The 24868-nt window shown below is 48.7% G+C and overlaps 1 protein-coding gene across 4 annotated transcripts; it reads left to right on the top strand.

The window, feature by feature from the left end:
* Positions 1-12069: 12069 nt before the first annotated feature.
* TMEM128 (transmembrane protein 128) lies at positions 12070-22665 on the top strand. 4 transcript variants are annotated; one of them, XM_057309867.1, is made up of 5 exons: positions 12105-12396; positions 13869-14010; positions 17771-17929; positions 20574-20682; positions 22014-22665. In XM_057309867.1, exons 1-4 carry the CDS (start codon positions 12300-12302, stop codon positions 20671-20673), a joined length of 498 nt encoding a protein of 165 aa, XP_057165850.1. In that variant the 5' UTR covers positions 12105-12299; the 3' UTR covers positions 20674-20682; positions 22014-22665. The 4 variants fall into 4 exon arrangements, with proteins under 4 accessions (XP_057165851.1, XP_057165850.1, XP_044245656.1 ...); XM_044389721.3 differs by having other exon boundaries at positions 22046-22665; XM_044389722.3 differs by having other exon boundaries at positions 12113-12396; positions 13872-14010; positions 22046-22665.
* The last annotated feature ends 2203 nt before the right edge of the window (positions 22666-24868 follow it).

Consider the following 24868-nt stretch of genomic DNA (forward strand, 5'->3'; position numbering starts at 1 on the left):
ACTCAGCCACCCAGGTGCCCCTTTACCAGGATGCACTTCAGGCAGAATTGGGCAAATGTGGCAAAATTAAGTAAAACACATACTTAGGCCATGACAGAGTCCTTGTTTCTGTCATCCTGTCTGTTAACCCAGGGTTCTCGAGTTAGAACTTGCTGGGAGCAATGGGGCTGACAGCTGCTCGGGAATGCTAGCAGAGTGCCCCCAGGCACTGGGGCTGGAGGAGGTGGCCTCTCAGTTCCCTCCAGCCCCATGAGGATGAAGAAGAAAGGCCAGCTACGGCAGGTTCTGACGGTCAGTGTCATGGAGCGATGTCTTCAGTGGTGCAGTTGGTGGTGGGAAGGACTCCCCAGGCGTGTAGTCGCGCCTCTGGGTCTGGTGACGAGCACGAACCATAGACCATTCCCGAGGTCCCTGCACACAGACCACCCTTTGGTTTTGGCAGTTGCCTGCCTGACTTGGACTCAAACACAACACTGGAGCCCTGGGGACTTTAGAAGCCGATCTAATGATATTTGTGTCTGGTTTTACAGCTTCGTGTCTAAGTTGAGTGTAAGATTGAATTCTACCACATTCTGCCTATTTCCACACTGGGCTGCTGGGTCTGGCACTCGGGTGTCCCTGAACGTGACAGGGATGCATTTGGACACACCGTGGTTTTCCTATGGGACCCCTTAACTTTGGGGCGTTGCCTGGCATTTGTCAGCTGTGCACACTGCCGTTTTCCATGATGCTGCGGACAAGCAGGATTTGGGAGAAGATGGGCTATATCTTGCGCTCCAAAAGATTTAAGATATGTGACTGTCCCAGGCTGGGCCCTCCTTAGTGTCAGGCACACTAGGCACCTTGCAGTCGATGAGGAAATCGGCTCAGCACAGGGAGGCCAAGCAGGACTGAACCCAGGGCTGCCCCTCCCTCTGCACAACTAGTCAGCTCAGCTGGACGTGGGCCGACACAGAAGCCAAAGCATGCAGCAGCTGCTGGCACAGGGACACCGAGGTGGAGAAAGTTTAAAAATAACAAAATTAATGTGGAGAACCCTGCGTGATTTTCCAAAATCAAACTCTGCCCCTGTGGTGCAGGAAGATGACCCCTCTGAGGAAAGAGGCTTTCAAGGACCCTGCTTCCTGGTCCTCTGTTGAAACCCGCCTCACAGGATGCTTGTGAGAATAAGCTCATAAAAGTCGAGGTCAATAGCATTTTTACAGGCCTGCAGACTTTAATGACTATCTTTGAAAAGCTCTCATCTTTCTAAACATACCATTTCTCTTTCAGAGTTACAACTTGAGCTGCCCGGATCCTATTAAAACAGTTTACTTTGAGGGGCCCCGGGGTGGCTCAGTCGGTTAAGCGTCTGCCTTCGACTCAGGTCCTGATCTCAGGGTCCTGGGATCCAGCGGGGCATCAGGCCCCCTGCTCAGTGGGAAGTCTGCCTGTCCCTCCATATGCCTCTTCCCCACCCCTGCTCATACTCTCTCTCTCAAATAAATAAATAAAATCTTAAAAAAAAGAATCTGAGAATCTCACTAGCCTGTAATTACCTCTCTTTTCTAAAATAGATTTCTCGGAATTGGGGGGTGCGGGGAGAAAGCAGCAGTCCTTGATAAGATTGTTGTTTTTTTGGATAGCACTTCTGCAGTTGAGGGAGGCAAGTTTTCAGAGATCGGACGTTCTATCCAATGCGTCTCCATTAGTGAAAGCTATGGACAGTGCATCTTACTTCTTTATTCCACTGAAAACCGATCCTCCTGGCAGGTGTTATTCTTTTCTGTCTCAGTGAGAAACCCGGACTCCAGCACAAAGTAGATACCTGTACGTTGCTGACCTATGACCTATGCCTAGATACAGACCCACCATCACACTCCTACGATTGTAACCCCCTGCGTTATTGGAAGGAAACTGGACATCAATTATTATATTCATCTAAGAGAAAAGCGTATTCTATGTATTTCCCTGTACTGTGTGGTTACTAGAGCTTAGCATCTCTTCAGCTTTTATCCCTTCTTCCAATTCAGCTTTCAAGAAATGGCTAACATAGGCCTTCTGAGTTTCCCTTCTACGCAGTGCGCCACAGAGGGCACGTTCTTTTTTTTTTTTTTTAAGATTTTTTATTTATTCGACAGAGATAGAGACAGCCAGCGAGAGAGGGAACACAAGCAGAGGGAGTGGGAGAGGAAGAAGCAGGCTCATAGCGGAGGAGCCTGATGTGGGGCTCGATCCCACAACACCGGGATCACGCCCTGAGCCGAAGGCAGACGCTTAACCGCTGTGCCACCCAGGCGCCACAGAGGGCACGTTCTAGTTCTCATTCACTAGGTACCGAAAGTGTACCTTTACGTGGATTCCTAAATCACACAAGGACGAGAGGTGGGCTGTGTAATTCATCTTTGTCCTCATTCCGGAAAGCTGGATTTTGACAGAAGAGTGGGTACACGTGAGAGAGCTTGCCACGCTCAGTGTCAGAAGACGGATCACACCCCAAGCCCGTAGTGGGATTTCACATCGAAAGAGATTCTGTTGGGAAACTGTCTTGCGCGCACTGATTTTTGCTTTTCCTTACAAACACGTTTGGACCTGAATCCTCCAGCAGCCCTGGGTTACTGAGCCCTCTCGCCACTGAAACTGAGTAAGTCACAAGGACTAATGAGGTGATACCAGATCGCCCACCCTGGGCCGGGCTCCACGCTGTCTTTAGGGAAAGGGAGACAAGCACCTCGAAGCAGCCCAGGAACACGGCATGGGGGTGTACTGGTTGTACTGGTCTACTGGATGTGGGTCTGGGGTGGGGGTGGAGGGTGTTGGGTCATTCAAAGCTCCCTGGACTGATTGTTGGAAGGGGTTTCTCACCCACTTGCTGTATTAGGCCGTCTTTCTCCTCCTCCTGACTCTGCACCGTCACCTCCGGACCTCCACCCCCACCCCCGTGGGAGGCAGCATGAGGTGATGTGCTCTCCACAGGGCTCCATGTGCTGGAGTGGGACGCACGTGGAATCCGACTTTATGTCACTAGCTGAGGGCCACCCCTGGGTAGGTTACGCATCCTCCCTGATTCCGGGGCTTTGTCTGCCTTATTGGCTCCTGGGGTAGACAGAGTAGAATTAAAACGTTGCACACAGCTGTCTGCAAATATTTCCGCTTCGAGGACACGAAGGCTGCACAGGCTGCAGGGTTCACCACCACTTGTCTGAGGCTCCGGCGCCGGGCCCCACCCTCCAGGCCCCTGGCTCGTTCCAGCGCGCGGCTCTCCAAGCCACTGGCCCGCAGCCGGAAGAGCCCAGGTGGCCAGAACCAGCCAGTGTGGCCTCGGGAAAATGAGCAACTCCACGTCGATTCTGAAGGAGCGCTCGCTCTAGCTGATAGTCCGCGTGTCAACATTCTCCAGGACACGGATGCAATCGTAAAACTGCCCAACAAACCTCGATGAGTTAAATTTTTAATGTACGCTCTCTGCGGAAGCATCAGTATAGAAAGGTAGAAACACCCACACAGACGGCTCAATGAACTTCTCCAAGTGCACACAGCTGTGCCATGACCACCCAAGTCGAAGACGCAGCCATGGCCTCCCTTCTGCGGCCTGGATCCGTGAGGCCTGGTTTGAACTTCACGTCAATGGAATCCTACTGCATGTGCCCTTTTGTGTCTGGTCTCCTTCGCTCAACATTCTGTGAGACTCACCACATTCTCTGTAGCAGGAGTGTGCACGGTCTTTACGGATTCCCAGCATTGATCCCACTTCCTGCTGATGACACTCTCGGCTGTCCCCAGCGTCCTCTGCGAGGCTCCTGGTGCAGGTACTTTCCCTTTCTGTGGAGAGTGTGCCCAGGAGCGGGATGACAGTCGTCGGCCGCATTTCAACTATAAGAGATGCAGCCCGACAGTTTTCCAGAGCCTTCTCACCAGTTTATAGGGCCAACGTCAGTGCGTGAGAGCAGGTGAGTTTGTTTTGCCCAAAAGTGCACTGAAATTTAGTACTTCTCAATTTCCACCTCTGTGTCTGTCCTCTCAAAATAGCTCTGCTACTCGATGCCGTCGAGTCACTGGGGGTCAGCGCTAGATTATCGAGCTGCAGGAAATGCTGTCTCCATGTTTTCACAGCAGAGTTGCCTTGAGTGCTGTTGAACCAGCACAGCAATCCCGCTCTGAAAGGACATCTTCGTTGATCCTCTACCACTGTCCTTTCAGCATTTAAAGAAACTCAGGATCTCGCTCAGCTCACGTGCTAGATTTTCGAACTTCTGTAATTTGGGCTCAGACTTCCCTTCTAATTCTCTGTCTTGGGTACAAAGCAGTTGTGTGCACTGGTGAAAAGAGAAGTTTCTTTGTTTTGAGTGCAAAGACTCATCCAGCTTTTTTTGTGATGGGATCCAGGGAAGGTCTAATTTATTCCCTTTGATATAAATGATTGAACTGCCCCTTTGGTAGTTTAAGCTGTAATTGCTGAGTAAATACAGATGTCAGAGTTGAAAGGTCAGACACAGCTCGGAAGGTCAGGCCTTTGTTTGGCCACAGAGCGGGTATTGTGAGCTGCTGAAACACGACCTTTGCTGTTCTGCCTTCCCAGTGACCTCAGGCCGACTTGTGTTGGGAGGCCTGTGGTGGTCCATATATTAGATTTCCCCGCTGTAGATCAAAGGTGGGTAAAGCCTCGCCTCTACTGGTAGTTTTCCAACAGCACTGCTCCTGGGACAGGGCATCAGGTCTGCATCGGGGTACTAATGGTAATGTTATAGGGTAGCCCTGCTCTGACCAAGCCGAGCCTGAACAGAGAGCTATTTTATAGCTAAAATTGGAACGGCAATCCCTCTTCTAGGTTTCACACAAAAAAAGTCAAGGCAACAGAACTTTCTCCATGTTAAAGAGTCCGTGCCTAAAAACCCATCAGCCTCTTGCCATTTGTCACCACGCATGCAATTCTAGCTCAGGGTCTATGAGAGTGGCCGTAAACTTTGATAGCACTGGGTCATTGTGCACTTAATTTATCCATATTTCATGACATTCCACAAACACACGCGACATTCTACCATCTGGGAGTGGTTTTTGATACTATTCAGTAGTTGAGCAGTATTTGAACGAGTTTGAGAATCGTGGGTTAAGGGGAGCCGGTGGTTCCAAATCATTGTCATGATGGCAGGCAGTGATCTCGAGGGCTCTCTGTGCCTGGCCGTGTCCGTCCCTGAAGCCAGGCCTCCTTGCAGGCTCGTCAGAGCCCTGGTGCTGTGATTAGAGATGTGGCCTCGCGAACGGGGACTCTGCTCTCCACCGCTAATCTCAGGAGGCTGGGATTGTTTCCCCCTTGTTCTGTTTTTAAAACGTGAGGTTTCCTCCGGAGTTGTGGTCATGGTATTGGGGTGATGCCCAAGGAGGGTGCAGAGTCCAACAGACCCTCTGCGAGCGAGGATTCACCCTCCAGTACAGCCCTGTACTGCCTTCATTTTCCCGAGGTCGGCAGGACGATGTCCCTCCGGCTCGGTTTGCATAGTTGCTTCTGTGACTTCCAGCGCGCCGGTGCTCACGTGTGGGGCGTCCTGCGGAATGACGGGCAGATTCTGGCTGGCATGAACGCACTCCCCACCTTGCACTTCTGTGCTGTCGTCTGGCATGCCTTAAGGTACAGCAACTAGATTTTATCTGACCTATTAACGCTAGTCAGCTGGTGGTGATTTTCTGGTGGTCTTCGGGATTTGGAGGCCCTACCCTGGTGCTTAGGAAGGGTAAGAAATGCCGTGATTGCTTAGCAATGTCTGCCATGGGTCTGGGCGGGAAAGGGGCAATCAGGTCACCACACACTCCCTTGCTGGTGTCCAGCGGAATGAATGAAGCGGTCCAGCACTGCGGAGCCAGCATTCGGCAAGGATGAGCTCTGGGCACTCTGACTTTTCTACAGCTTGTCCTGGGACGCTCTGAGTGATCAGAGCCAGCTTAGCGTGGCAGCTCAGAGCTTAGGCTCTGACGCCAAACCTGCCTGGGTCCACGTCCACGCTCCACTTCACAAGCTGTGAGGCAGTGGGCCAAGGCCCCGGGCGCTGAGGGGCCTTTCGGCTCTGACACATAAGGTATGTACTCCTCAATTACAATGAATCTACCAAACAGATCGTTGAATCCTTCTATCAAGGGACTAAAGTTAAGCTTCCTCAGATCCCAGAATAAAAAAGGCGTGTACCTCAGTTTCCCTGTGTATAGAACGGGAGTCATGCTGGTGACTACCTCACGTGGTTGCTGTGAGGATTAGTCCCTCCAGGTAAGGTGCTGGTCAAAGACGGCCACTGTTTCCATCAGCATCCATCCTCCTGCCTCTCCATAGCCTGACCTCTTCCTACAGGAAGGCCACCAGCCTCAACCATTCAAGGCTGTGCTGCTGGGACCTGCCACTGCTGCACTGGTATTGACCACATGCCACTCCCAGGCTGCCTTTCCCCACTGCCTAGACGCCACTTCTCCAATGACAGTGGGTCCCTTTATGGAGTCTTCCTATACATAGGCACAGTGCTAAGCCCTTTGTATCTGTATCTGTACATCTCACAAATCTTTCAACGAATCCAGGACGGGGGTGTAATGCACCCATTCTGTGGATGAGGAGATGCAGAGAGCTGAAGCAACTTGCCTCGGGTCACGTCAGGAGTAGCAGAACAGGATGTGAACTCTGTTGTCTCCTCGGTATCATAGTTTTTTTCTCCTGATCAAATTTTCCTTTGGTCAGGACCCCCCTCCCTGTTTCCACCTGGCTCTTCTTAGCATTGATGGTTTAGATCATCGTTACAAAGACATTCCACGTGACGCTTTTTAAACAAATGTCCAGGCCAGGGATTTCCAAGCGGTTTCCACAATGGGTCATGTGATCACACAGCCCTTTTCGGTTTTAGGCAATTTATGTACTGTATTTAGCCTGTATCCCTTCTTCTAATTAAGCTTTCAGGAAATGGCTAAAATAGGGTTTTAAGTTTCTCTACTTAGTGGAAATGCACGAGAGATAATACGAGGTAGGATATAGTATTAAAAATATGGGGGTTTTCTTAAGGGAATAAAATGAACTTGTTTTATTGCATCACGTGCACACCATTAACAGGCCCAGGTCTGGGCACTGAATGACTTGGATCATGTCAAGGACAAGACTGGCATTAACGGCCTGGAGGACTCTGGGCTTCTGGGAGGGCGGTCAGCTGGGACACACCTCTACTTTCCAGGTTTGCAAGCCTCATAGTGGCTCTCAATTTAATGTGAGCAACGAAAACAAGAGATTGTCCTTCCACAGAACACAACGGACCCACACATCGCTCCCAAATTGGCCACAGAGCCAGAAATTTTAGGAGTCCTTGGGGATACCTTCATAGGATGCCCCCCTGGCCTCTCATTCCAGGCCAGTCCCTGCCCCTACCCCCTCCATCTCTTTCAAGCTTTAGGGACTGTCCTTTCCCTGTCCTGATCTTTTGGTTGAGACGAGCACCTCCTTGCTGCCTGACATACTGGCAGCCTGCAGGAAGCTTCTCCGCTCTTCTCCCCAACACCCTACCCCAGAACACAGCACGCTGCCTGTCCTTAGAGGTTCCCCGGGGGGCTGCTCTTGTGCTGGGCAGCAGGGCTCTGGCCTCACACTGATTTCCCTGGTGTGAGCATTCCATCTCTCACGCTGCAGAAGGATGCGACCAGAGAAAACCCCAAAGTGACACAGAGGCCGAGGACCGGAAGCCGGCGTGCGCTGAAGTGGTAATGGCCAGAGGGTGACCGCAGACACACGCCCATCTGCTACAGACACACAGCGTCCTCAGAGCCGAGTCATGCTGGCACTCCTGGAGCTATCCTCACTCAGACTTGGTTAAAATCCTAGTTTTCTTTCAATCTTGTAAAATACTTCAGAGGAATTCCAATAAGCTTCTTTGAAAAACAAATTGCACACGTATTTGATGATGATAATGGTGGTGGTTGTGGTTGTCATTACTGCTTTCCTTAGGCTGGTTAGCGTTGGCTTTAGTTGTGGTTAACTAAAAAACTTCTCTTGGTGCAGCCAGTTGCCTGACCAACAGGCAGGGCACGACCAGGTCCATCTTGAAGAGGGTTCAGGTAGAGTTATCATGCGGTACATCCCCTAAGTGACTGAGCACTTCCCACCTGCCAGGATTTTCCCCCTACACTCCAGCCGGCAGGCTCGTCCCAACTCTGCCTTCACCGCAAGCTGACAAGTGAAGAAACACAAAACTAAATTAAACACAGGTATGAACGTGACCAAACTTAAGAGAGAAACAGTAAAGTGACAGAAGCACAATGACCACAGATCTAATATTCAAAGGCACCTCCGACCCATAAAAACAAGCAAAGGATGAAAACCCCCAAAGGAAAATGACATACAAATAGACAATATGTGAAAAAAAAAACTGTCAAGAAAGAAAAGAAAATTAAAATGGCAGAAACGGGGTGTTTGGGTGGCTCAGTCGATTAAGCGTCCGACTCTTGATTTCGGCTCAGGTTGTGATCTCAGGGTTGTGAGATCGAGCCCCGTGTCGGGCTCTGCATTCATCACGGAGTCTGCATGAGATTCTTTCTCCCTCGCCCTCTGCCCCACCCCCCATTTGCACGCTCTGTTTCTAAAAAAAATAGCTCTTTAAAAAATAAATAAAATGGTAGAAACACTCCTCTCCCATTATCGCTTAGGAAAAATTTACCAAAATGATCAAGTCAGTTGTTGGTGCTAATGTTGAAGACGGTTTCTCTTGCCTGCTGCTGGTGGGAGGGCGAAGTGGCCCAGTCTGCCCATTCCGGAGTTGTTTCCAAAGTACTGATCAAAAGCCTTCAAAACGTTCATGTCTTTTTATGTAGCGATCCCAATTCTACAGCTTTAATCAGGGAAACGGAGTTGAGCAGAGAGAACTGTACTTCATTGCATTGCTTATATAATTAAAAGACTTTTTTTGTTTTTTTAAACTGGCTTTCTTTTCGGAATGAAGGGTGGTATCACGAGTGACACAAACGAATATTTACTGACCGCTTCCCATAGGCCAGGCGCTTTCTTCAGAGCTCTGCATGTCTGACCTCGTTCCTGGAGATGCTCACCGTCGAGCTGGGCCCAGTGCAACCGCTACATGGCACAGTGGGAAGACAGAGCTGCACTGGTCTGGACTCAGGGTGGCAGGTAACACAAAACCACTTAAGTGGAATTACTTTTTTTAAAAATGTTTTTTGGTTTTTTTGGCTCAGAAATCAGTGATGTCTCAGCAATGGATTTTAATAATGACGGGTAAGACTTATCGAGAGCTTTCTCTGGGTCAGATGCTATTTTAAGCACTTTGCATGTATTAATACTTTTGATCTTTACCCAATCCTGTGAGGTAGTTGCTATTCTTAACCCATTTTGCAAGTGAGGAAACCAAGGCAGAAGAGCGGATAGGTGGCTTGGCCACTATTGAAATAGCCAGTCATGGCAGAATTAGTAATGCCAGTCAGCCAGGCAGCAGGCTCCAGAGCTCGTGTTCTTAACCAGGTTAATCAGCGCTTGGCTGGAGTCAGGAATTGAAACAATGCTACCAACAATGCTTGGCTTGCATCCGAGCTTCCTTCCTAGGTAGGCATCCTCCATGGTCCTCCACGGTGGCAGCCCTAAGACCACATTGACCTCACAACTTATCATAACAACAAAGGAGTTCTTCCCAACAGCCCCAGCCCAAGTCCCAGGGACTGTCAGGTCTGGTTTGGGTCTGCTGTCCTCCCCTAGGACAGGGTCAGTCTCATGAGAACTCTGCAGGACTACTAAAGAGAGGAGGAAAAGTAGCTTCTCAGAAAAAGGGATGTATGTTCACATCCAGTTAACTGTGAAGGCCAGTTAACTGTGACCAAGGGTCAAGGTGAAAACCGGGTAATGAAATTCCTGCTACGTGCCAGGTGTTTGCAAGGCACTGGGGAGCTACTAAGATATGGTTGTTGCCCACCATCAGGTGGGAGAGCACAGGCAGACGGAAAATCACAACAAGAATCCTTTCTGGAGCCCAAGGAGAAGGGAATAACTGATCAGGAGGTGAGCAGGATCTGGAAGGCTAAGTAAGTAGCAGAGACTAGTAACTACCTTCTTGAACACATACCACATGCCAGGCACTAGGCTAAGGAATCGGTACACATTTATCATCACTCTGGTACCTACTGTGGCACAGATGCGGACACTGATACTTAGAACAATAAAATACCTTGCCCAAGGACCCATCATGATGGAACCAGGATTCAAGTCTATAAACACATCAGACATAACCAAGTTGCTAAGGAGACCCAGCAAAGGTCATCGTCAATTTCATGTTTCCCCATAAGTAATTGACATTGAAAATAAAATCCCTCGGTTGGTAGCAATCTGATATCGGGTATCTATTAAGGTACACAGAACACACAGTTAAGAACTTATTTACCTGGCCCCAGCAATGAAGATGTGGTCATTAAATACTGGACCTTTTCCAATCTGCTTTTAAGTATCATCGATATGGTGTGTGAGTAGTGCCATTAAAAATATCAGGGGAAAAAGGCTGAAAGGATTTCAGATCCAAATACAAAGACCCTGAAACCATCAAAGGGGAAACCGGATCTGACCTGAACATACTACATATGGAAACCCTGGAATCGCTGTGATGCTCCGGGGAATATTCAGTTACAAGGGAGACCCAGCACTGACCTTTTTGCAAGGAGACAATCAACAGAAGACTGTATTTGATAGGAGGAATTCACTTCCTGTTGACAAGGCTTCTAACCCTGTACAAGAGAGAAAAGAGGGGAGGGCAAAGACCTCAGCTGGCTTTGAATTGATGAACCCTGGTTCTTGAGGAGTCTGAAAAGAAGAAGAAAAAACAAAACCAAACAAAAAAGGAAGTATTGTGTAGAAAGGCCATATGATCTGCCCAGCTGTTACATCCTTTGCTCCTACGAGTTTGCTAGAAAGGCTGAAGGAATAACAGAAGCCAACCAGCAGAAACTTGACATTCTTCTCCTGAATATTTACTACATCTCTTCTGCAAATATTCACGACATATAGCAGATAACAGAGTGCCTACTAATTCAAATGTTACTTCCTGGGTGGTTTTCTGGGCTATCCACCCCTGTATTCAATCCACCTCAAGCCACTCTCCCTGCTGCCCACACTCCCGGCAGAGCACACTGCCCTTTATTTGGTGCCCCCAGAACCCCACATACAGTATTTCTATTATGGCTCTGTGTTGAAATCGACTCCTCCACTAGATTCTAACTCATCTCTGTCCCCAGCACTTTAGCGGATACAGCTGCTCAGAAAATGCTGCCTGAATTAATAAAAACGCTTCTGTACATTTATAAACACTGCACGACACTGTAGTAGGTCTCTGCGGTCATCTTTGGTCCAGGAGCTCCTCAACCGCAACATCATGACTTATTCATCTTTATCTCCATTGCCGAGCACGGTGCCTAACAGTGCCCAGCAAACAGCAGGTGCTCAGTAATCATGTTTCAATGGTTAAGCACAAAATTTCTCAACACGTGATGCGTAGGGCGGGGTAGGAGAGTAATAAACGGGACTACTGATGGAGGAAAGCTTGTGAATTCGTGACCCAGTCTTTTCTGGTTGATGAGCGCGATGGGAATCTGCAGTTCTCTGGGCAAGTACAAATTTGGCTCCCACGTTTCTGGCGGGAGCAACTTCTCACGAGTCAGAAGGAGGGGGCTAACATGAACCACACAGGGATGCTCCCCACTTAAACCCCACAACAGATCCATGGCATAGGCAGGTATAACCCCAGTGGTGCCGAGGACGATACAGGCCCAGAGAGGTTTATCTCTTGCCCAAGCCCATCCAAGCGGAAAGGGCCCCCGCCCGAGGCTCGGCAGCAGGCTCCAAGAACTGGCCCGCTGGCCTTTCCTTCTCCTGGGGCTGCTTTTGGCCCTTTAAGTCTAGCTGGGAGACTCCTGAAAAGGAGGACCAGAAAGGAAACCAGGGTGCTGAGATGCTTTGGGCACAGGGGACTCAGAGGAGGCTCGGGCCACAAAAAGCCGAGGGAAAGAGGCGGCGCCGGTTAGCCTGGCAGGCAGTCTGCGGCATTGGTAAGCTTGGTCCCTCTGGGCTTCCGTAGGTCCGAATCCACTTGGGATATCTTCGGCGGGGGCAGGATCAGTGTTTTGAAATTCCAATCATGTTTGCAGGGTCGAACTCGGAGGTTGCGAAGCCAACCCCAGCCTAGATGCTCGCCAACTAAAACCGCGAAGACCACATAATCCCCACCCCTCACAGTAGCAGACACCTCTGTCGGGGATGCGATGGCGGAAGTTCCTGTGGTTGCGTCACTTCCGTCGCGTTTCTGGGCAGTGCCAAGATGGATGCTCCGCGGGCCCGGGAGCAGCTCCGGCGGCGATACCTGTTCCCGCCGGACACCGAGGCCCCGCTGGACAGCGAGGGCTACGCCGGGCCGGGTGAGGCGCTCCCCCGGGCGCGCCCCGAGCCGCGCCGAGGTGGCCGGAGTCGAGGTGCCCGGAAACGGCCGGCTCCGCGGGCCTCCCGCAGCCCTGCCCTGACAGGAGGGATCGGGTTTCGTTTTTCAAGGCTTGCCGAGTAGTTTTGCAAGTCGGGTATTTAGCTTCATAAGATTCCTAGTGATCGAGTAGCCCCGCGCATCTTCATCCCAGCTGCGCTTCAGGATTCCCAGGAAAGCTGGTTTAACACCTGTTTGGTAATATCCATTAAAATAAAAATATCATCCGATTGTATTTCTAAGAATCTACCAAAGAATCATACTCATACCAAACCTCAGCATTGCTTGTAATAGCGAACGACTGAAAACATCTAATTGCCCATCAACAGAGAGCTGGTTAAATACATTTGGTTGTATTCATACTTGACACAGCAGGCAGACTTTTTTCTTTTTAACCAGTGCGAATAATTTTCAAAGGGAGGCGCAGGACAAAGGATGGTATGCCACCATTTGGGTACAAACCTGGTAACGTGTCCTATGTGTTCACCTGTAAATGCATAGACTATGGAAGAATTCATAGAAGTTGATATTGGTAATTGCTTGGTTGAAAACCTAGCGTTAAGGATAGGAGAAGGAGATTTTATTTTAGATCTTTCTGCCCGTATGTTGTAAATCATGTGCATTTATTACCCTTTTAAAAATAAACAGAAAACATCCTGCTCAGGCATGTGTATTTATAAATTTTGAGGCTATCTCCTGGAATTTGTATTATGAATACGCCTCCTGGGGCTTCTGATAGTTTGCTAAAGGTTGGGGACCTCAGATGTGTTCCAGTGGTTCTCATAAGAACTGAGAGAGAGGGCATGACAGTCATCTGGGGAACTTGTTAGAGATAACTCATCAGACCCAACCCCAGCCACCTTTCCTTTCAGATTGGGTCTCAAATGGAAGAAACTTGATTTGTCCATCACCTTCTAGACAGTACTGTGCCAAGACTAGACCTCCCGTGTGCTCTTGCCACTTTTGAGCTGCCTCAAAAGGTTGTGTTCATTTGCAATAATTAAAATACGTAGTTAAAAGTAGTATTTTGGGGGAAATTACAAGTCCATTTTGTGCTGTCTGCATTGTTCTTAATTAACAAGACTGCTTTCCTAGGCAATATATGAAACATAATACTAAAATTTTACACCACCAGATGGTGTCATTCTTTCCAAAAGATGATAATTGTAAATTTGATTTTAAAATTCATCTATAGGTAAAAAGTTGCCTATATTGAACATGTTTTATGGCAGTTGCCTATTAATTATTTCTGCATATATAAACTTATTTGGGTGGTTGTACAGAAGAAATTGGTACTCTGATTGGAGAGTTTTTGGAAAGCTCCAGGAAATTATTTTACCGGCTTAAAATAGGTGTTCTGTTTCCTCATAAATTTATGGTAACTTGATAAGTTAAATTCTCCCTTATTTGCAGAAGCCTCTACAGCTGTTGAAAAAAAGGAGAAACCTCTTCCAAGACTTAATATCCATTCTGGATTCTGGATTCTGGCATCTATTGTTGTGACCTACTACGTTGATTTCTTTAAAACCATTAAAGAAAACTTTCACACTAGTAGGTGAGAAAACTTTATTGCTTCATAAGCTAAGCACCGTCCTCTTATTTTTCATGTTCTGTTTTGTCAGTTGAATTTTGCTTTAAAGCTCTTACTCCTGCCAGGCACGTGTTGGAGGTACTAGTGATACAAAGGTGAATAAGAGAGTGTGTGCTTCGGACATGTACAGCAGAACGGTTGAGCCTGCAAAGTACTTCAGTGTGCCTTTCAGCACAGGTGTGTTGTAGGATGGCAAAGGTAGTGAATTTAAGAACCTAATCCATTTGTAGAAGACGGAAGAAGAAAGATTCTGCCTGGCTGTCTTTCTGAAGATAAAGCTCAGAAGCACTGGGAGGGGAGGGTGAGGACTGTGGTGGGCGAGAGCAGAGTCTCCGAGCTTGTTGGCAGATAGTGGTTACAGCTAACAAGGTAACTGCGGAAAGTGACTGAGTTAGAGTTTGTGTCACTCGAGGGAGGAGTTGGGAGCTGATGTCAAATCGTCAGTCATTCAGGAGGATTGGAATTTCTTTGGTATAATCTCAGGAGCTGTCATGGGGGACAAGGTTGTAAATCAGACCTGAGTCCTCACTGAACATGGGAGAGTGTTTTGGAGGCCCCCCCCTTAGCCGAACAAAGAGGGGGAGCTGTTGATGAGCGTTGGAGCTGGCATCGGGAGGGGGTGGTTTGCATAGGATGCGAGCACAGTTCTTGACAAGGAGCAGCGGGGCTAGAAGGGTGTGGGTAGGACTGTTTGATCCCATGTTATCTTCTCTTCAGTGGTCTTCAGGAAGAGCGGTGACTGCTGGAGGGAGAGCCAGGAGACGCATGCAGTCAGGAGAAAGGAGGCATGTGGGACTTTATTTAAACTGTTGGAGGGAAGAAGCTTGTTCTCTCCTCATTCCCATGAGCTGGTACTTTCCTTAAACACTCCCATCTTCCTGCCCTTTGCCCTTCTTGCTCCTTCCCTGGCTGAGTTTGAGTTGAAGAACCAGACATGGGTCTCTCAGCACCCTCTTTCTTAGGAGCCAGCTGCCCGTGGGAAGCACATGGGCATCTGCTTTTCTCTGCCATGATTTCTGAGGGCAGCCCCGACATGCGAGGGTCTCTAGGTTTTCACAGCTTGGAGCCTGACAGGTGTGTCTGGTCACCAGAGCCATCTTCCCGTAGCTCTGTCAGTAAAAAAAAAAAGCGGACAGTCGACCTCATCAGCCTGACTTGTTTGTGTCTCTCAGCTGGTTTAGAACCTGGCCAAGAGATAGTGGTTACTTTGCACACTAGCAATGGCCGCTGTCTCTGTTATTCACATATGTCATGAGAGCCGAGATGTGTTCAGCTGTGGTGACGGTGATGAATAAGGCACATTTCTAGCCCCTCACCAGTCCCTTCTGGGCCAGGCCAGATAAACCCGTCATGTGGTGTGTGCTGTGTGAGTTTATGCACAGGATTTACGTCTTTGTCTCCTTACATTAAGTATTCTCACTAGTTTAGGAATCTGGTGAGGTAAGGGATAATTGGTTACACGTAAAAGGTGCTGGGGGCACCGGCAGGAGTAAGTCGAATGCCCAGGAGCACACGCGGTCATGTGGCAGAGCCAGGACTTGGAATCCGGAGCCAGGCCTTGGAGCAGGAGAAGGAAGTAGAAGTTGCAGTCCTGGCCTCAAAAAAGTGTCCCCTTAGAGCAAAAAGACCTGAACGGATACTCAAAGGCTGAGGGTTTTGAGTAGCGCTGGATTCTTGCCGAGGGCCTCAGTAAGCAGTGGGGAGTTGGAGCAGCCGTGGGATGAGAGCAGTACCCAAGAGAGAGTGCGCGCCGCGATCTGCTTTCTTGCAGATGGTTATTCCTCTGATAGCAGAGGTCATTGCTTATTTCTTGCCCAGCTTTTAGCCCAAGTTCAGAAGTTTGAGGCATTAGGGTTCTTTAAATCTATGCAAGGTTAGGGGCGCCTGGATGGCTCAGTCGGGTGAGTCTGACTCTTTCGGCTCAGGTCATGGTCTCAGGGTTGTTAAGATCGAGTCCTGCGTCGGGCTGTGTGCTGAGTATGGAGCCTGCTTAAGATTCTCTTTGCTCCCCCTTCCCACACACCACTGCCCCAGCTTGCATATGCTTTCTCTCTCTTTAAAAAAAAAATTAAATCTATGCAAGATTTAATTAATTAAATCTATGTAAGATTGTGTGTTCAAAGATGGGAGAGACAGGTCGACATTAAAGTGAAACATCACGATGCTTTGGAAACCCAGTTTTTAGGAAGCTGCTGGTCGTGTGTAGGAACTGAGGAGCTGATTAAAACTACAATGAAAATTACCATTCCAGATGCCCGGGCTCTTCTTCAGACCCACCAAGCTGGAACCTGGGAGACTGGGGCGAGTTAGCTTCCTCTGGGAATGGTGCAGGGACTCTTGCTCAGCCAGGGCTGAGGGCCGCTGACTAGCAGTGTCATTTCAGTTCAGGCAGGTTCCATCCTCTGCCATATCGGGACCCCGTGGCCGTGCTAGGATTCCGTATGAAGTTAAAAGTGGACGAACAGGAGGATCCTGACCAAGCAAGGAGGTCACAGATTAACAGTGTTCCTCAGCCTTCGTTAGCATCTCCTAAGGAGCCTCTACAAGCCGTGTTGTTCCCGATCGCCCCTTACGTACTCCATGAATCTCTGCATGAAGCAGAAAGAGTAAGATTACTTCCTCACTTGAGGGGCAACGTCGCCCCTGTTGAGAATGCACACTCTAGCCGAAAAGAGGTCTTTGAAGACCTCTTTAAGAGGAACATAGAAATATTTTTCTTCACGGGTAACCTCAGTGGAATAGTGATGATTGCCGCTGGGCGTTAACTGTGTGGGAAGCACTTTTCTGAGCGACTGTGTGATTCTCACAGCTATTCCATGAGTCCTGGTAACGTTTCCAAAGCTCCGTGAGGTTAAGTACTTTGCCCAGAGCCACCAAGCGAGTCCTGCTGCAGCTGAGATCCAAACCCAGACCAGCTGATGGGAAAGGCTGTGCTCTCCCGCTTCTCATCATTAATCCCAGAACCCAGCGTCATAAAATGCCTTAGAGGAGTCTGGAACCTTGCCACGGTTGGAAGTACACTCACTGCCTGTGTGACTTGACTGTTCCAGGCACCCCCTCTCTCGTCCCCACGGAGAAGTGAAAGATAATGGGGACATTAGGAGACGGGAAAAGGGCTTCGTTCCCCAAATCTGGCCTCCTCCCCTGACCAGCAGAGGTTGAGGAGGCTGCCCTCATACGCAGAGTTGCTCTTGGGTAGAATGAGAAGTGAGAAAAAGCCACTGCCCCTCGGAGGGTTGGAGCTCTTCTCCAAATGGGTGTGTCTCCCCGAGAAACCTGTTGGGAGAGGCAGTTTGAAGAAACCGTCTTCCAAATTGATGGTCAGTATTCCCAGAAGCCCTCCTTGACTTGCAGGAGTTCACAGTCCCTGTTTCTTACTCTCACACTCAAATCCGCAGAAAGAGACAGAAAACTCCTGTCCCTCCCGCATCGTGAAAGCAGATGCGTCGCCGTGAGCTCCCTTGTGCTTTGCGTGGTGAGCAGCACACTGCGTGTTTAAATCTGCACTTTCTTCCTGCTGCGCGTGCTGGCCGCCTCCTGTCTCACCCCGCCTCCCGGTAGATAGACGCCTGCTGAAAGCTGGGACTCAGGAGCTGGGCTCCCTCCGGGCCCCTTGCCCAGCTGCTACTCTCCGTCCAATCTGTTAGACTGTCCCTGAAAAGGTTTAAGACACGTGCTGCCTTGCTAAGTGCTGTCAACCCCGCTGTCACTTTTGTCTCTGCAGCTGGTTTGCCGTGGGCGGTGCCCTGCTGCTCGTCAGCCTGTCGATTGCGTGTTACTGCATCCTCTACCTGGAGTGGTGCCGTGGGATTGAGGATTACGACGTCAGGTATCCCACCCTGATACCCGTTACGACTGCTACTTTTATTGCGGCCGGGATTTGGTAAGTTGACTTTGAAGTGACTCACAAGAATAAAACGGTGTCTGATCGGTGGTCATGTATGTGGTACAAAACTTAAAGGAAAGGAGTAACGGGAAAATGGCCTCCTGTCATTGCTGGTCTAGGAGTCCCTTTCCAGTAGGATCTTTCTTTACGTATTTAGCGATTTAATACACAAATGGTGACGTGCCGCATATAGTCTGCATTTTGCTTTTTCAGTCATTTTCACTGTGAAATCTAATACACACAGAAAGTGGAAAAACCTAAATTTTACAGTTGAACAAGTTAAGAGATGCGTTGGCGAAAGCCCACTCAGGTCAAGAGGGAGAACGAGCCAGTCCCGGAATCCCTTTCTGTCCCCCCTGCTTCCTCCCCAGGCGCCGTCCTTCCTGCCCAGGGACAGACACTGCCCTGATCTGTGTGGGACTTGATTTCTTTTGCATCTCTTGGATACTCTATTTTTGTTTTGTCTGTTTTTGAACTTTATAGAAATGGATTCATATATTGTGTATTCTTTTACCTTTGGCTGTTTACACACAATATTACGTGTGCTGTTTATTACTCTCACGCTCAAAACTTCAGAAACAAATGGAAAGCTGCCGTCTTTCCTGTATCGGGAAAGAAACCATGTCTCCATGAGCGCAGTTGTGGTTTGGACAGGGCTTTGTGGGGTGTGTGCAAAGCCGCACTTTGGCTCCTGCCGTGTGTCTCAGTCTCGGCCCGTCTCAGCCCATGTCATGTTGGCTCTGCATCGTGTATCACGGCTGCTCGCTGCAGGGTGGCACTCTGGCCTGTCGCAGAATCCCCCTTTATCGACTCTACTGTCGATGGCATTTGGACTGTTTCCAGCTTGGTGTTACTAAGGGTGCTGTTAACATTGTGGAACAGGACTCTCGTGCGCACGTGCACACGTGTGTTGGGTGTGCGTCTGCTCACACGTGTACGTACACGTCTCTAGAGGCGAAGTTGCTGCCTTACAGGTTGTACATACCCCAGTTTCAGTAAATACGCCACCGCTTTTCCAAAGTGACCGTTCATTTTTTTTTAATGGAGCCGTATAGTTGCTAATTCTTCCATCTGGGTTCGTACAGATGTGCCTTATTGTTTTGAATTGTTACATAGTTACCATTACAGAGACATAACCAGGATTTCTTTAACCTGCTCTCTTGTTGGATTTAGAGTTGTTCTTACTGTTTTGCTGCTATAAAAACACCATAGTGTCCTCCTTTTTCATAGGTATTCGATGAAAAACATTGATTTTTTTTAATGTGTATAAAAGTATACTTGCTTACGAAAGAAAAATCTATTACAGAAAAACACAAAGGAAATAAATCACCATGATCCTGCCAGGCAGAGAGAAAAACTACTCTTTATATGTTGTGTATATTCCTGTAGCTTTTTTCCTCTTTCTGTGTTAATTGAATTTTGATTTTGGAAAAACCATATACTTTCGTGCACGTTCAGTTTAAATGCATGTTTTTTATGATGAATTTTCTGTAGTTGAAGTTTAAGGGCATTGACACGTATTACCTTGTGATGTGGACATGACTAACCCTCCAGTGACGTGGGTGGACAGGTGTGCTCTTTTATATTAGAAGAGTAAGATTCCCCCCGGAAATGTTAGTTTTTAGAACAGTGGGATTATGGCTGTTTAAAGTTCTGTTTGTCAAACTCTTACACATTAAAATCTTAATTTAACTGACTATAGTTTTCACTAATTAACTTTTGCTTCTACAAATTCAGTCCATAAAAATCATTTGCACTTAGAAGCTGTCTCATTCTTGCCTTGGTGACAGGAGAATAGTGTTTTTCTCAATAGGAAATTTTTTTAACGTTTTTTTTTTTTTTAAGATTTTATTTATTAGAGAGAGGTAACAAGAGAGAGCACAAGTGGTGGGGGCGGGGAGAGGGAGAAGCAGGCTCCCCACTGAGCAGGGAGCCAGGCATGGGGCTCAATCCCTGGACCGAAGGCAGACACTTCACCAACAGAGCCGCCCGGGTGCCCCTCAGTAGGAAATTTAATAGCAACTTATAAGTGATTACTTTTTTCATTCTGTTTCTTTCTTTTTCTTTTTTTTTTTTAAAGATTTTACTTATTTATTTGACAGAGAGAGACAGCCAGCGAGACAGGGAACACAGGCAGGGGGAGTGGGAGAGGAAGAAGCAGGCTCCCAGCGGAGGAGCCTGATGTGGGGCTCGATCCCAGAATGCTGGGATCACGCCCTGAGCCGAAGGCAGACGCTTAACGACTGAGCCACCCAGGCGCCCCTCATTCTGTTTCTAATAAAAAATTGAAACTGTTTTGACCATGATCGTTTGATGGCATGTGGATCGGAAAAGCAGGCTGTAGCCTTTGTCGTTTCTGCTCCATCGCAAGACACTGACTTTTAGACCCTCGGGTTCCTCTTGGGCAGCTCTGCGGGAGGACCGTCAGCGGTTCCAGTTCCAGGCTTTTGGGAGAGTTTGTGACATTTCCAGTATGGGCTCAGTCACATCTCCGAGAAACAGGACCTGCATAGAAAATTGCTGGCTAAGTGAGCTTTCCCCAACTGAGGAAGGAGTGGGTTCCCTCCATCTAGACCCCACCTCGGGACGCGTGCGTAGACTGCAGCCGGAGCGGCTAACCATGTGCGTCTGTCCTTTTCAGCTTCAACGTTGCTCTGTGGCACGTGTGGTCCGTCCTCACCCCGCTCGTGTTGTTTACCCAGTTTATGGGCGTTGTGATGCTTATCTCACTCCTTGGATGATTTCTAAAGGTAGGAGCTCTGGACTGGGATTTCTGCTATTGAACTCGTTGGAACAGTGTCTTTTACGACGGTTTTCGGGTGGCAGCCCAGCACTAGCAGACTGCTTAGCACCTGTTCATTCACTGAACTCTGAGATAAAAGGGACTGAGACCCCTTCCCTTTTGCATACTGGCGTTCTGCACGACTGCTGCTTAGATAAGGCCCCGCCCCTCAGAGATGTCACCAAGACAGTATTCACACCTGCCAGTGTAGAGAGGTTCACACAGTAGAGCATTTTCTCCTGAGGCCGGCTTCGCCAGCTGATACACACGTGACGGCGGGCTAGATTGCTCTGACAGGACGGCAACGTAGGAAGGACGGGCGCTCTAACCCACTCTGACTGTTCTGGCGGCTTCCTAACGGATGGCACGTCAGCCTTTTCCTCCCATGTTCCTTATAGAATTTCTTCCTCCCCACCGACAACTGCCCCCCTGGGCCCGCTGCGTTACATGGTGGGGTCTGTTTGTCGAGTATCAGACGCCCCGTTTATCACACAAACATGTCCTCAGAGCACTCCCTCTACGTGCTGAGGGACACGGTGAAAAAGACCAAGGCAGCCTGTCCCTTCACGTTGCTTACTTCAGGGCCTGGAGGAGATGTACTTGGTGCCTCAGTTTACAGGCGTGAAAAAAGGCCCAGAGAAGTAAAAGTCAGTATACACTAAGTAAATGATTGGGGTGCTAAAGAAAACTGGTTTCTGCTAACAGCACGTGCTCCCTTTGGAGTTTTATTTTCTCTTTTTAAAGATTTTATTTATTTGAGAGAGAGAGCGCACTAGTGGGAGGAGCAGCAGGCAGAGGGAGAAGCAGGCTTCCCGCTGAGCGTGGAGCCTGGTGCGGGGCTCAGTCCCAGGACCCCAGGATCATGACCTGGGCCGAAGGCACGCCCGCCACCGGCTGACCCACCCAGGCGCCCTCCCTTTGGCGTTTTAAAGGAGAGTCACTATATCCACGTAAAGGAAAAACAGACGTGTCATCACGGCCAGGCTGCAAGTCGGCGCTGGCATGGCCGTGACCATGCTGGGGACTGGGGTGCAGTGTCCCCTCCACACGCTGTGCTGTGTCTGAGGCCACCTGGCCTCTGTCCCGCTTGAGGTGTGTCTCCACGAGACATCACCTCACGGGGCCACGTGTCCCGCCTCTCCCCTTCCCCCTGATGTCCTTATGTTTTTGGCTGTTCAGTTTTGACTTCCTGCTGCCGTGGATTTGTATCTGGTAACAGAGGGCCAGAGATGTGGGCATGGGGGTAAACTGTGCTGCTAACAACAGATCCAGCAGCTGAAGATAGAATGTCTCCCGTAGGCTATCAGTGCTCGTTTCCTTTCACGTTTTAGAGCGTATCCCTGTGATCACTTCCACCTCCAGCCGGCGGGAAGCACCGCAGATGTAATGGAAATGCTACAGTGTGCTTTTGCGTCTAGAGAGTGAGTGGTTTCCTGGGAAAAATTATAACTTTGCAGTCTGGTTGGAATCAGAATAAATTTGAGCTCATTTGCCTATTCTTAATAATTACTGGATTGTTCAAATTCAAAATAGAAATATTCTGTTCAAAGTAGAAGTAATTAGTTTGCAGTGTTAGTCTGTTTGAATCATTGAAGAAAGTATGGGTGTAAATATTTAAGCAGCGTTTCATCATAGGTACATGATGTCCTCCCAAAATTGCAGATGAACTGTTCACTCTTTGGTTGTGTACGATCACTGGGTGTATATGAAGGAATGATCGTGTCCTGTGCCTTTAACCCAGCTTCAGCAATTACTATATATCTCATTTTTATAATAGTCCTGTTAGGTGAGAGGACCAATTAAAAGCATTTTATGTGTTCCTGTCACTTTAGATTTTATCATGTGTAAATTACTGGGTTTCTAGCATTTGTTTAACATAAGCACTTTTAATCATTTTTAAGTATGTATAATTTTTTCCTTAATGTTTAAATAAAATATTTTTATAACTTTATTGTGGGCTTTCTTACTACAGATTTGGAAAGTTTGTTTTTAGCTATTAGCACTTGGAGTTAACTAAAGGAATAGGGCTTCTTAGAGTCTACTCTGCTCTTCGAAGACCTCAGGAAGACCCTGTTCACACTTTCAGATGCAAATACGTTCACGTTAAACCCAAACATCGGAGGCGTCACCCCACCCCCTCGAAGGGGACTTCTGCTGATGGGAGGATTCAGTCACCACCTGTGTCTGGCCTGGATCCCACCCTGTACCTACCAGTACCGGACCTTGAGTAGTAATCTTTCTCCAGCTGCGAAGTGGGAACAATATCTGTTTTGTAGCGTGTGGATAATAGGAATAATGTTTACAAAACACCTGTTACAGTGCCTGGTACACAGTAGGTTTCTGGTACACAGTAGGCATGCACTCCATTCATGGTAATGGAAAGAACGAAAGACCAAGTAGATCCAGGATCAGGAATGGGAAAACGGCGGGCATGATCAGTGAGCAGAATCGAGCCCAGTCTGGGTACACACACCTGAGAGTTTCATTACAAGTCAGGAGCAAGGTCACACAGAGGTCAGAGTCAGGGAACCACGTCAGTCAGTGATGTGGGGGATCCAGTGCAGGGTTGCGGGTGCAAACCCTGGAAGTTACGATGAGAGTGGGTAAGGGGCAGGCGGGGCTAGGTAGGGGGAGAGGGGTAGGGGGCTACCTGATCACGCTCACCACAAATCCCAAAAATGCCGGGGTGTAAGGAAACCAGAGATAAGCGAATGTAACCAGAGCACCTCGTTTGTCTTAAATATCAGAGGTGAGATATTCAAAGGAGAAGTAATCATGGTGCTCTCGGTGGTGACGTCGAGAAGACTGAAGTTCCCTGGTTGGTCTTCTATAAAATACCGACCATAAAATCCCTCAGGGCCAACCCATTTGGGACCCCTCTCACTCGAGAGAGCTTTTTCTTTCCTTTATGTTCCCACCTTCACTTCATATACTTTCGCTTCACCCTTTTGTGTCCATGAGATTCATTCTTTGACTCCGTGAGACAAGAACCCTGTAACAAGAGCGTTGGTTCCGACCAACTGGGGGCGGGGGGGGGGGGCGCAAAGGACAGCACCCTGGTGACAGCACCCCGAAGTTCTATGTCCAGAGAGAGTCTGCAAGAAAACACCTGTCCTTCTCCCTCGCCCCCCCATCCCCCATCTCTTATCGCAGAGTGTAGTTCTAGTTGGATAGAAATCTGAGGCTGGGATTTTCTGTTTGTAGTTCGTCGAAACCCAGTTAGCAAAATGCTGATGTGGCCACCTCAGATGGTAAGATGACCCTGTTAGTTGCAAAGAGACATTTTAATGCATTTTTTAAAACTGGATCATGCCTGGTCCCTGTTTCTGTTCAACAGCTGCCATGTATGTTATTTATGGGTCTTTCCCTGTTATTATAACTACTAAATAAACAAAAATGGTATCAGGCTATCCTGTCAGTGCTTCTAAACAAGCCTGTGGGAGGAGCACCACTCTTCAGAGTAAAGATTAAGTGAACACTTGCTAATCTCTACCATGAGGGCCAGGGATATGGTAGAAGCACGCGTGTGCTCTTAAAAATGTCCCTGACCCTTTGGGGCGTCTGGGTGGCTCAGCTGTTTGAGCTTCTGACTCTTGGTTGCGTGGGGCTGTTGGTTTGGGCTCAGGTCATGATCTCTGGGTCAGGAGATAGAGCCCCACATCTGGCTGTGTGCTCTGTGTGGAGTCTGCCTGTCCCTCTCCCTCCCCTGCTGCCCACCCCCCAATAAGTAAGATCTTTTAAAAATTAAAAAATGTCCTTGACCCTGACCATCCCAAGTGTCAAGTCCAGGTTTTCTACCCGGCTTGCACACTCGTTGCCCAGGCCTGCTGCTCCGAGGTTGTGCTTCGGTTGGTGAGCAGGGCTATTCCGTGTGAAGCCTTCTCCAGGCGATTCTAATATCAGGCCAGGTCAAGAACTCTCCTGGTCCACTCAGTGTTGGGAGAGATCTCTCTGCAGAAGCTAGATCCTTCAAATTAGCAGGGAACATAGAGATAACGGAATCTAACTTTGTCGCTAAGGTGAAAACCAGACTGAGACTCCCCACCCCTCCTCAACCCCACAGTCTGTGTCTGGGACCCAGCTTGGGAGATGGTGGACTTTCTAAGAGACTAACAGGATTTAAGACCCTGGCTCTGTCGGGGCACTTGGGTTTT

The sequence above is a fragment of the Ursus arctos genome, unplaced genomic scaffold, assembly GCF_023065955.2.
Source record: "Ursus arctos isolate Adak ecotype North America unplaced genomic scaffold, UrsArc2.0 scaffold_9, whole genome shotgun sequence".
Taxonomy (NCBI): domain Eukaryota; kingdom Metazoa; phylum Chordata; class Mammalia; order Carnivora; family Ursidae; genus Ursus; species Ursus arctos.

Coding starts and splice junctions, on each gene's coding strand:
- TMEM128 (XM_057309868.1), top strand. CDS start 12,300: ATGGATGCTCCGCGGGCCCGGGAGCAGCTCCGGCGGCGATACCTGTTC. Junction 12,397..13,868: donor CGAGGGCTACGCCGGGCCGG/GTGAGGCGCTCC, acceptor CCTTATTTGCAG/AAGCCTCTACAGCTGTTGAA. Junction 17,930..20,573: donor TTTATTGCGGCCGGGATTTG/GTAAGTTGACTT, acceptor TGTCCTTTTCAG/CTTCAACGTTGCTCTGTGGC.